The sequence below is a fragment of the Amblyomma americanum genome, chromosome 5, assembly GCF_052857255.1.
Source record: "Amblyomma americanum isolate KBUSLIRL-KWMA chromosome 5, ASM5285725v1, whole genome shotgun sequence".
In the NCBI taxonomy this organism is placed as follows: Eukaryota; Metazoa; Arthropoda; class Arachnida; order Ixodida; family Ixodidae; genus Amblyomma; species Amblyomma americanum.
Genome location: NC_135501.1, coordinates 54,700,638 through 54,713,310, shown reverse-complemented (window position 1 = coordinate 54,713,310; position 12,673 = coordinate 54,700,638). Strand labels below are relative to the sequence as shown.

Here is a 12,673-nt window from a genome sequence, read left to right as displayed (position 1 = left end):
GTATCCAACGCGAAATCTTATGACACCACCCGGAACGCTGTACGACAACTAGCTGCGCAGCAATTTTGGTACGAATGCTGTCGGAAATACACGCGCCACATGGAGGTAGGTAAGTGAGGAATACAAATAGGCGAACGATATGTATAGGATTGCTGAAATGGTCGTGCGCAGCTTGCTGTTTGCGTCAGACGGACGGTCGATGAGGTCACCCTGCCTTTGTTGCCATCGCTGGGATTTTCTGTACAATCGGCGAGTAGGGACACTTAACACACATACGCCGCTGGTTATTCTCGTAACGGCACTAGTAATGCTTTCGCATTAAAGAACGAACTTTTTAAAAGTTCACTAAAGAGGATTATGAGCACGTCTTTTTATCGCAGGAACTTGGCAGCAGTGACTGCGCTGTGGGCACTGGCTTACGTCGTAACGTATCTACTTGCAGACCGTATCTACTGAAACCCGTGCAGCTACCTCGACTCTCCTGAGGGCTTACAGGAAATCTCCATTAAGTCTTATCTGCGCGCCTGCGCAATGGCCTCCCGCGTTCAGCGCCACGACTGGCTCCAGGGCTGCATAAAAGAAACTTCTCTGCTTGGCCCGTCTTCTTGGCAGCAGTGACGGCACTGTGAACAATGTCTTACATAGTACCTTGTCTACTTTTAGGTTAGTTGACAGCGTTCTTGTTACGCGGGACAGGCTGCGCCTTGTTGCTGTCACTGCTGCCAGGTTTACACCGTGTTGTTTTCCCTGTTGCTCGTGCCAGTTATCTAGTGCATTTTGCTATGCCTTCTGAAATTGAGAAACTTCGGGATGAGCCAAGAAAAGAATTTCTGAAAGAGATTGGAGCGATGCGCAGTTCCCTAGTTATTTTTCTTACAATAAGAAAATAAGCAACTAAAATCTGAAAACGCTGTAGTGTCATACGAATGTGACGAACTGAGGAAGCGATTTTCTGATCTTTAGCAACGACTAAACAAGTCTGGAACGGTACACGAGAAATAAGAACATCCAGTTTAAGGGCCTTCATGCCACAGAAACGAAAAATCTTCTTAACACGTTAGAAGCAATGGGAGAAATGATCAATCTACCAATACTGAAACGTGATGTTGATGTTTGCCGCCGCGCTCAGACGAATAACAAAACTACCCCAAAAGTCGTTGTCCGATTAAAAACTTGAACGAAGCGCGACACTGTACTAGCGAAAATGAAAAAAAGGCACAACTGAGAGCAGAACTTGCTTGTAGTGGTTCAAACACTGTGCATGTAAACGAGCACTTGTGTCCATCTCTCAAAGAAGTGCTGCGCAGTGCTATAGCACGAAAAAAGGAACAGGGTTGGAAATTTGTTTGGACAAAGAACGGGCATTTTCTGACTAGAAAAACTGAAAAATCGACGATTGTGCGTATCACGTGTATGCAAGACTTAGACAAGACAGCGTAAGTGCCGCGCTTAACCGCAAATTGCTTACGGAAAATGTGCACATTCTTGTTGCCTTCAGACCTACCTGCTGAACCTGCTCGGAAAAAGAAAGCTGTGTCGTTCTTTCAACTTAACGCGCAATCTTTGCGAAGCAAGGTTGATGACTTGGAAGCGTTTATCTGTACACTTAATTTGCGTTTCAATGTTATAATGATAACAAAGATTTGGCATCAAAATTGTAGCATGTACCTGTCCGATTAGAACACTTAAGTGCGGAACCGTACTGATAAACGAGGCGACGTTGTCATGATAGCGATGGAAAAATATTTCAAATGCAGCATTCTGGCAGTATTTACTCACGGTACTGGCAGTATTTATTATCACACGAAGATTACGAAATGTTTTCGCTACAAAGCGCCAGGAACGTCTTCTCTGTTATTTACCGGCCTCCTAAAGGGAACATTTCGAATTTCACTGTCTTCCTTGATGACTACCTGCAATGGATAACCATAAGCAAGCTTAACCTAGTTCTAAGTAGAGACGATAATATATATTTATCTCCTTGTGCTAGTAAACCTTGAGGTTGAATACATATTGCACAGCAATGGATTAACTAATGTCATAAATAAACCCACATGATGCAGGTAGCGACGGCAACTGATGTCTTCATAAGTAACTCACCATTCGACTGTCTTTATTCTGGAGTCATTAATGCCCAGATAAATGACCGCCTTCCCATATTCATGTTTGTAGACTGCTCAGCCCCTTAAAAACATTGCACGTTTCCTGCGGTACAATACCAGCGTATACATGAGGACACATTAAACTCCTTTCGGGAATCACTCGCAGCCGTAAACTGGAATGTTTTCCACAGCGAAGATGACCGAGAAAATACTTACAATGCGATTATTGCCAGATTTAGGTCTTCTTACGAACGCGGCTTTCCACCTGCCATTTAGAAACAACTTTTCAAGGTTCTTAAACCTTGGATTGCAACAGACTGCCTTCAGATGATAAAACGAAAAACGAATCTTTACAACCGTTCTTTCCAAACCAGATCTGTGGATGATCTAGTGACTTTTAAGACGTATCGAAACCGAGACACATCTTTTCTTCGCCAAGCAAGACAAGAATATAGAAAAAAAGGAGTGACCTTGTGTGGAAAACCATATATGAAGCCTTAAATCGAGGTCGACATGCTGGCGACATGCTGGATATCTTAATGGAGAAGGAACGACTGAGTGGGAAAAAACTAGCAGATAAATTTAATGAATTCTTCCTGTCTCTGGTAGGTGACAATCATGGCCCCCAGAATATAAAACGCCTTGACATCTGGGCTCTTTCCACTGCATACTTGATGCCAACGGATGGCACTGAAATCAACATTTGCCTGTTGGCTCTGCGCAAGAGCGGATCACGGGACATAGACGACCTTAAATTTCTGCTGGTAGAACATGTAGTTGTTGTAATTTGCCCTATCCAAGACTACATCTTTAATATGTGTCTCGAATATGCAGTGTTTCCCAAAGGAATGAAGATTGCCAAGGTAGCCGTTCCCTACAAAGGTGAAAAAAAAATTAACTGTGAAATAATCGACCAATATCTATTCTGCCCATTTTTTCGAAATGTTCTGAAAAAATTCTGTTTAAGCAAATGCCCAGTTTTTGCGATAAATGTAACATATTAACGCCTTGTAGCATGGTTTCAGGAAGAAAGTCTTTAAAGTCTTTAAAGGATTTTAAAGTCTTTTGAACATAAACTTCTTACACTAGGCATTTTCGTTGATTTTTCAAAAGCGTTCGATCTAATCAATCACAAAACAATGTTGGCCAACTCGAACACTATGGTTTTCGCGGGAAATTTCTTAAAACGGTTAAATCCTACCTCAGTTCCCGTGTGGAACAAGTGACAGTAAACAACGAATTATCAAATTTCAAACGCCTCTCCTCTACCGTTGCGCAGGGCAGCGTTTTGGAGCCGTTGCTTTTCCTTCTTTATGTCAATGACCTCGTCTGCATAAGTATGATCCCAAGCTTTGCAATTTAGGCCGATGACACCACTCTATTCTTCAAAGCCGCGCACATACAAGATCTTCAACAGCAAGCTAAAGATTGTCTACACCTATTTTATGAGTGGTCTGAATGCAATTCTTTAATTATAAATATTGGAACACACAAGGGTTTACCTTTTAGGCCTCGCAATAAGCTGATTTCTTATCCACCCCTTTCCCTAAACACTGGTTCAACGCTAATTCAAATAGCTGATGCGGTCAAAAGTTTAGGGGTGCTCTTTAATGAAAAGGTGTCATGGGATGAGCACGTCGAAATGGTCGAGGACAAATTGTCAAAGCTTGTTGGTGTTTTTTCTCGAATGCGATATTTATTACTGCAGCGTATTATGCAGATGTAGTACAACGCACTGTTTTCTTCTGTTCTTAATTATTGTTGCTTGATGTGGGGTGCACGTCCTTTACTAATATAAAACGGCTGCATCTGCTTCAGAAGACAATTGCTCGCAGTATTACTAATGTTCCCCGATTTGAACATACTGAACCAGTCCTTGCGGCACTTGGCATCACCGCCGTTCCCCATCTGTATGACACCATACTTCTAACAGTGAACGTAACATCAGCAGCCTGGCCACGTTCAAAAGGAAAATAGCTTGCACGTTGGATCTCGGTAACCATGCGGGGCCGAAACTCTAAGTAGTGTTTCAGGTCCCCGGTCGGGCATTTCGTCTTTCTGGCAGCAGAAAAATTGCGAATTTGAGAACAAGACGAGACGCCAGATGTTAAACACTATCTGCCGCCTTGAATCAGCAAGGTGCTACGGCCTGTGCACTGGTTCCTGAACCAGCAGTGAACGCGGCCAGCTGGCAAGTGTTACTTTCGATTTTGCCGCAGAGCCAGCTTCATTGTTTTCGCCCATTCACATTCGCGACACCATCGAACATTGCAAAGTTTACTAACTCCGCGTTTCAAGGCGATGCTGCCGCGGCGCGCGAGCGCATGGTAACGTGGGCTTTTTCCTTTTTCGGGCTTTCCTTACAACGGGGATAAAATTTATTTATTGCACGCATAAAAAAACATTAAAATGATTCACACGTTTCTGTCGGGACGCCCTCCAATTTGGCGCTGTACTATTCGCCGGGAACATAATAGCTAGGAAGATCTTTTTTCTGTCAATTGAACAAAATACCAAATATACTCTGCAATACTAAACAAGATGGTTCAAGTTTCTTTTTGCCTATTGTGCCTCGGTTAGCTACGACACCTGGTATATGCACGCACGTACCATATGGCTGTCTGTCGTCCGCTGCAGTGTTCTAATCCTGAATTGCCGTTTTCTTTTAGTAACCGCCATGTTCGTTGTATGCGAGTAATCGCAAAATCTAAGGTCACGTTTGGAAATTTGCACCGACTGCAACTGACCCGATTCACCCTCCTCATGTAAATTCTATGTTAGAATTCTATGTTATGTAGAATATATCCCCCTCCCCATATTAAACTCACCACAGAAGAAGCCACATTTTGGAGGCGAATACAAATGAATACCTTCCCTAACCTGTACTTGTACAGCTTCATTCACCCTTCCAAATACCGCCCCTTCTGTCCATGGTGCGGCGAAAAGCCTACGCTGTTTCACATTTCCTGGAATTGTCCCCAAAAACCACCTCATCTAAAAACATTACAGACATCATACGAGCAGTGGGAGGCAGCCCTGGCCAGCAATGGTGTGGAGGACCAGTGTCGCATCATCAGACTGGTCCAGGCATCCGCCCAAGCCACCGGAGTCCTGAACTGAGGAGTCCGCCTACCTGACTCGTAGAACACTTCAATGAAATAATAAATGTTTTTCTCTCTCTCTCTCTCTCTCTCTCTCTATGTTACATCCGTATTAAAGACAAGGGAAGTCCCAGTTGGTGGGCTTGGAGCGAGATGCAAACGTAGCGTACCGCTTTCTGAGACATGCGCTAATTTCTCACCCAAATCGTGGACTTCCCGTCAGCACATGTTCTAGGTACAGGTCCTCTTTACCTACACACGGTACGTTACGTGCCACAGTTACATTCTTTGTGCCAAACTGTGCATTATTGTTTAGGTTTTATTCATATTCATTCATGGACAAAACAATAAACTTCGCGAGGCTACGACCGGAATTCCTAGTAAGAATTTCTCCCCTGGGTTGCAAAGCAGGACGACATCTTCGGCGCTAGTGGAAAGTTCCTGATATATTTCTCACTAATGTCTAAATAATACATACATCACTGTAACGCTTTGGATACTTCTTCTAGACATTCGAGGAATACCGATGCAGTGATTGTGTCTTCTTTGTATTAGTATTTTTCCCTCACTCAATAAAGCGCTAGGGTCTCCACGCAGCCTTTGGGAATTTCCGCAGTAAATTTACTAAAGACTCCTCGTTGCTTTAAATGAAAAATGTTTGCATGAAAAATTGAGGAAATTCCAGATCATAATGTGCGACATGAATTTATAAGAAGCGCTCTTTTTATTGTAAAACCCACACTGCTTCACTACTCAAAACACTCAAGGTGTCCATTTAAACAACATTGTGTTCAAACAGTTGATCGTGTACAAATAGTACCGTTTCTAGGCCACTTTATTGATTCTTTGAAGGCTACATTCTCAATGTCTCACAGCGACCAGCGTTATGCCAGCGTTCACTGTGTGTGTGGCTTGCCCATTTTAATCCCTGAATTTTAATTCTTTAGGATAGATCCAAGCAGCCATGCAGTATGCACAGTTCGTAGAAAAAAAATAGACGTACTGTTTTCATGGTTACCACATAAAAAACGCTAGTCTTGGTAGCTCTTTTAAAACCTGAAATTTTGCCACAGAACAGTTATTTAATGGCTATGCTTGCTTCAGAGGGGGAGGGGGGGCTCGGTTTCAGGACACCCCGGAAATTTTCTGAGAGCTGCCTCCCCCGCCCTCCCCCCCCTTTCCGTTCTCTGTCGGTTATTCTTGAAAAAAAAACTGATGTACGTTGTCGCGGCTTTATAGTAGGAAGCGGAAGTTATTGCAGAAAAGAGTCTGTCTTCTTCTCGATCACACGACGTATGGAACACCTTTTAATTGTAGGCATTGACCACCCAATTAAACATAACTTTTCACGTCAGCCTATTTTTTCATCCTTTGCATTATCGTCAAATGATCATCAACTACCGCGAAAATGGAAAGCACTTTCTTTTAAAGAGCCTCTGTGGCCGCGCGCAGGTTCACATGCATAGGGTAGAAGTTTTAACAAATGCCATTGGTTGGCAGTTGCTGACGTTTTTGCAGAGCAGAAGTTTTTTTGTTGTTCGGTAGTATGTGAAAATATTGTATATGCGCGCGATTGCTCGTACCTGTGTTTTTTTTTGTGAGAAAATAAATGTGGTTACTAATCAAGCCCTCGGAGTCCTCTGTGCACTCCTATTTCTAAGTATAGATACTAGAGTGAACGATGCAACTAACTCTTCAGCTTTATTCAAGCGGAAAAAGGACTAAGATATTGTTTGGGTGCAGGCTCCTTCTTTTTACTTTTTACAGGTGGCGTATATCACGCCCGGAAAAATATTTCTGACTGTGCCACAGACAGAGACAATGCCTTGCTTTATGCAAGTAGAACATCACAGGTGTACATTTCTGGTACCTTCGTAAAGTTTCTACCGCTTACCTAAGCCAAGGCTGTTGAGGAGAATTTGCACGATTCCTCTCAATGCCTTGGAAACTTCTTGCGGTGATCCATCCGTGGCAATTCCCTTCAGTGTGCACTAGACGAAGGAAAATAGGTAGAAGCAATAACAGGTCACAAAACACGATATGAATTCTGTTATTGTATGCACGCGTGTGTTGAAGGTCGGTGCCAAAATGCATTTCAGAAACACATTCAAGGTCTGCTGCAGACTGAAAGAACAGGCAGGCGTTCATTTTAAACTCATTTACCAAGACGTACTTTTGGTACACCTTCCTGTCAGTTTCTTTTCGCAGAAACAAATTGAGCTATTTACGTTGGTCCAACATTCATTAGGTATTGTCGGCAGAACTGCCGTTGAGCTAGACACCTTCTACAGATGGCCAGAACAATGTTTGGCGACCAGGAGAGAAGTACAGGGACGCAGGGACTGTAACTCTCGCACTCCTGACCAGGACAAGCCAGGCTAAAACCCACCCTCGGCGGCCACATTTCGTTAAAGGCGAAAGGCAAAAGGCGCTTGTGTGCCCTGCGATGTCAGTGCACGCTTAAGATGCCCAGGATTCCGAGATTATTCCGGAGCCCTGCACTACGGCACCTCTTTCTCGCTTTATTCTTTCACTCCCACCTTCCTTCCCTCACGATGCGGTTGAGGTGTCGACTGAGAAATGTTGCTTACTGCGCTGTTTCCATTCCTCAAAAATCCATAACCCGACGATATTTCGCCCTCGGGATGGCCGCCTGAACAATCGCTGCGCGGTTGCTTCGATTCTTGATGCTCTCCAGCTATGGAAGCTTCGTTTAACCTGGCACACCCAATTAACTGTAATGAGAAGAAACTTTTCTTGCCTTGAACCTTCAATGCTGAAAATCTGCAGATTAAAGGCACCCATTAAACTGTAATGAAAAGAAACTTTTTTTGCCTTGAACCTTCAATGTTAAAAATCTGCAGATTTAAGGCACTTAGTGCACTTATTACTACAGTAGTTAAGAGGCAGCGAAGGAGGAGAGTATTTGTCTATTTTTTCACATTTGAAGGCGTCATGCATTCGAACTGAACATTGAGATTGTTAATTTTTTTGCTGTAGAGAAATAATTGCAAACGTATGCTGTTGCATGCAGCGCAAAATTATATTATGATACGAAAGTTTATCAACGAGCTAACGTTTCAACCGCGGTCAAGAAAGCGAGGGGACGAGGCTGCCGGCGCAGCTCTTAAATATACCCTAGCCTGTATTTCTAGACAGCCATTCTTGTTATGTTTTCATTACTTACGCCGGGACAGCACAATAACGGGAAAGGATTAGTACGCCTACAATAACAGCAAATCTCCTTGTGTGTTGAACTTCCAGCTCGATAAGTCATGATATTATATTAAAAAAAAAGTTGGCTGAGACTTAAGTTCACCTCAAGAGTGTGACGCGATAGCGTTAGAGGGTCCGTGCCGGCCGTTGGAGGTCTCCTGGCGCACCCTCTCGCAGATATCGACACGCCTGCCTCCACCACTGATGATTTTTTTTCTATACTCCTCCTATATCGGACTCTGAATCCTGCGGCTCTTCAAGTGCCATCCGTCTTCGTCAGTTTACTGTGTTCTGTTACATGTGCGCCTGTGGTCAGTGCGTGCCCGTGTCACCTTCTTTCCCTCCACGATTTTTCCGCTGTTTCCCACGAGTTATATTATGCACCCACTAGTACAACAAATAGCTGTATTACTGCTATATTGCCCATCATCATCATCGTCCATATGCTAACCAGTGATGACAACCAGTGAGCCTAACTAAGCTTCCCTCTATTGTGATTCTCCTACTGAGCGGTGTGAGATGCACGTACAAAGCCTGCATTTATCTAACTGAAGGAACGTTACACGTCACGCGGCCTCATTCCTAACGCAAATCTAATACGGCGATCAAGGCCTGTTGCGCCGTTAAACTCGTCGGCCAGAGCTAGATGAACGGATGCTCTGCGAAAGGTCGTTCGAAAAGTGTAACGGCTCCTTTCGTGTATGTCAGGCAATTTACAGCAAGTGTAACATCCGCAATTAAGCATGACTGGTCATCCAGGCTGGAAATGTTTGCAGTTCAGTTACCAATGCGGAGCACATGTGTGCCGATGTACTATTGTTTATAATTTATCTTCCAGAAAAAAGCGACGGCTGACAGAAATTTTGTGTAAAATGTTAACACAGGTTTAAGGTTCTACCGGGAACCGAAGCTTTTAGGCCGCAAAAAAGTGATCTCGGTGCATAGGCCGCTTCTCTATAAATATGATGACTTCATCTCAACATTCCACTTTCAACACATGTGTTGGACTTACACATCCATAACTGTGGTCTCCAGCCACTGGCTAACAAAAGAAATATCAGCATCAGTTGCAGTTCACACAAACTGGAAACTTTTATTTCCGATAGTATGTGCACTGGAAATGAAACTAAACTGTTTAATAATATGTAACTCTAGAAACTCCTGTAAAAAATTTAATAACTAAAAAAAATTTCGTACTTATTGATGATGTACTAGTGCCTGGCTAAAATATACAAGGAGCATGCATTATATTGTCAGATAACGTGCTAAAATGGATTAAGTTTTTGCGGGGCATGAGATAAGATTAGACAGATGACTCTGTAAAATAATGTGCTTTATAAGCGAGCGAGCATGACAAAAATGACGGTAATCGCTGTAAACTCCCCATATTCAGGCTTACGTAATCACGATAATATCGAAAATACTCGCATTGAGGAAACTTTGCGAATCGCAAAAGTATTTTCACGAATACGGTACTTACGCCTACAAGTTGTGTTAGGAACTTCGTGACCGGAATCTGCGCAAAAGGATTCAAAACACACTGGTAAAGTAATTGAAACAGACTGCAAACTAAAATTTAATTTCCTTAACCCTTGTTTTAGTTCATAACATGCAACAGCAAAGCAACTTTTTAAGTGCGAGGTAGCTTACCGATGGATTGGTGCAAAAGTCTGCGTTCCCGCCAAGGCACTAGCGAGAACAGAAATGCAAAGGTTAATAGAGCATGAATTGCAACTGAGCACGGCAGACAAAAATGAAGAAAAAAATGTATGCAAAATATCGTCTAACCTCGGGGGTTTATCGAGGTAAGAAATTAGAACGATATGCCAGCCTCGTATTCTTATGTTTGACCTGGTTTTGAGGTGACAAATGGAGGAAGCTGTAGTGTCTGTTTTTTTCTTTATTGCTAGTATTTTGGCCCACATGAAAACAACACATATTCATACATAAGCACTAAAATACAATCAACATCTTTGTTTAAAAAAACGGCCGCCCAACTTGTGCGGACACGTTCATGCTAAAATTCCTTCATCGCCAATAATAATTCAACACGTGACAGCCACTCTGCAATACATTCCAGCATCTTTTTCCCCTGAACAAAATTCCTTATGCTTTCTTTGAAATATTGACGTGCCGGTCTTGCACCGAGATCGGCGTGCCTTACTGCCATTCTGCATTTCCAAATGCTGTGTAGGGCAATTAGGATGAATAAATAAAATGGGGTACCGTCATCACTTTCAATTGGCAAGTAGCGAATTCCATACCCATCGAGAGGAAATTCTTTTTTGATCGTGCGCTGGAGCACACCCCAAAGGAACACAGCATCCCAGCATTGAGAGAACACATGCTTAATTGTCTCCTCCTTTCTGCATATTATATAGTGAGTGTCCCAGGGAACGAAAAAACCTCTTTCAGCCATCCACGGTTTGACAGAGTTCCAGTGTGTAATTTAAAAACGAAAGTCTTAACACCAGACGGGCCTAGCATTGCCTTAACACGCTTTAGTACATTGTTACCTATACCTTCCGTGTAAAGGGACCGATATAAAGGCACGGGGAGAACCACACCACAAATGTCCTTATACAGTTTTTTCCGATTGACTTCACTTTGGTATTCGAGTGAAAACCGCGCCGTTGTGGCGTCTGTTTCCTGCGAGAGTCTCCCTGAGAATAAAATTATTCATACTGTAGGCCGGCCGGCCGGCCGGCCAGCGCGCGCTTATCAAGCGGCGCCTGGAGGGCAGATATGCCGGATCATGCGCAGAAGCGATCGAGCGGGCGTAACCCTCGCTTTAAAAAGCGCGCGTAACGGAAGGAACTGGAGCACTCGCGATGAAAGGACGATTCACAGCGGGAGCGCTGGCTGGGATTCTTCCTATATGAGTGTTTGTTCGGGCCTTCGGGGCCAATTTCTTTATGCCTTCCGGGACTGCTCGCCGTTGCCTTGCTGAGGCACCTGTTTTGTCACACTCGCGTTTGTTCTAGATTTTGTTAGTATTGCTGCAATAAATGCATCTTTCTTATCGAACCTGCGTCGCTTGTCGGGTAATTTGGCGTTCCTAAACCCATTTGATCAGAAAGCATAGCCTTCAATACGCAGTGAAGTTTTCAGCATTTTCTGTAAAAAATATTCTTTTTGGCGGGGAAGCGCGCCGCTGTAGCGTGGACGTAACGCCTTGCGGTAAGAAGCGACAAATCTGTGCCGCGAACACGAACTGCGGTACGCAGCATCCCTGGTACTGCGGTTTTTGGCGGTGAAAGCACCTAAGTACACTAAATAGACAGCTCCTCAAGTCCTCATCGCGTTCATTGCAGGTCACATACTGGCAAGAGCATGCAGTCCTCAGTGCTGACGATGCTAGCCTCTAGTGCAGCAGAGAGCTTTGATTTATATTTTTGTCGACCAAGCATTCCTTTCGAGTCTTACGTGTGCTTATTGCGCTATACATATGGTGACTATATATGGTGCGCTATAACAGTACTTCGTGCTCTTGCTACTAGCTCCTGGGAACAAAGTACACTTTTCGATTCCTATGCAGGTCTCGATTCTACTGCGTGTGTTCTCGTAACTTGTACTGAAGAGTAAGAGAAAACGGAAAGCTCTTTGGCACTGCAACGCTTTGATGGATGCCCATGTTTGCATAACTTAGACAAACCAACCACACGTGCGGGTCTTAGAAATTCTTGAGGCGTTAAATATAGCAACAAGCAGAAGATACTTACGTCCCCAATTCCGAATATGTTGTTTATTGTTATGTTGATGCAGTTTGCTGTGTAGAGATAGAGAAAAATCTTCGTTAATTATTGGAACAGACTATTATCGAAGGTAAAATTCGCTCAGCAGTTAATATGACAATATCAGACCGCACGGTAATAAGAACATCCGCGGCACAGAGAGCAAGTATGCTGATGGTGATAAATATGTAATTTTATGGCTCAAGGGCAAGGCAAGCATGCCGCATGCTAACTCATCCTTTTATAAAACCTCCTTCATAGCCCTGCAGAGCTCAAAACCAATGCCAAAGTATTTTAGTCTATTGCGAGAAATCTTGCTGCTTAACACCATACAAGATACATGACTCTCCCTAGCAAAACAGCTAATCAGCCCGATATTGAAAATGTATACGCAAAGGCTGGGCCTGCAACGCACAAGAGTGAAAACATTACCTGTACTGCTTGGGCTGTTAGGCGGGACAACTCTCCAAAAAACGCTAAATGAATCTTTCGCGCAAGGTGAGGATTCACAGAAAGATTA

The 12,673-nt window shown here is 43.5% G+C and overlaps 1 protein-coding gene across 2 annotated transcripts in view; it reads right to left on the bottom strand.

Moving 5' to 3' along the window:
- LOC144134697 (uncharacterized) overlaps positions 1-12,673 on the bottom strand; it is a 50,140-nt gene that overhangs the window by 27,236 nt on the left and 10,231 nt on the right. For both annotated transcript variants that reach the window (XM_077667547.1, XM_077667548.1), the window contains exons 2-5: positions 12,142-12,188; positions 10,070-10,108; positions 9,900-9,935; positions 7,098-7,194 (exon numbers count right to left, since the gene is read on the bottom strand). In XM_077667547.1, the coding sequence (XP_077523673.1) occupies positions 7,098-7,194; positions 9,900-9,935; positions 10,070-10,108; positions 12,142-12,188 (219 nt within the window). The remainder of the gene's footprint in view (positions 1-7,097; positions 7,195-9,899; positions 9,936-10,069; positions 10,109-12,141; positions 12,189-12,673) is intronic.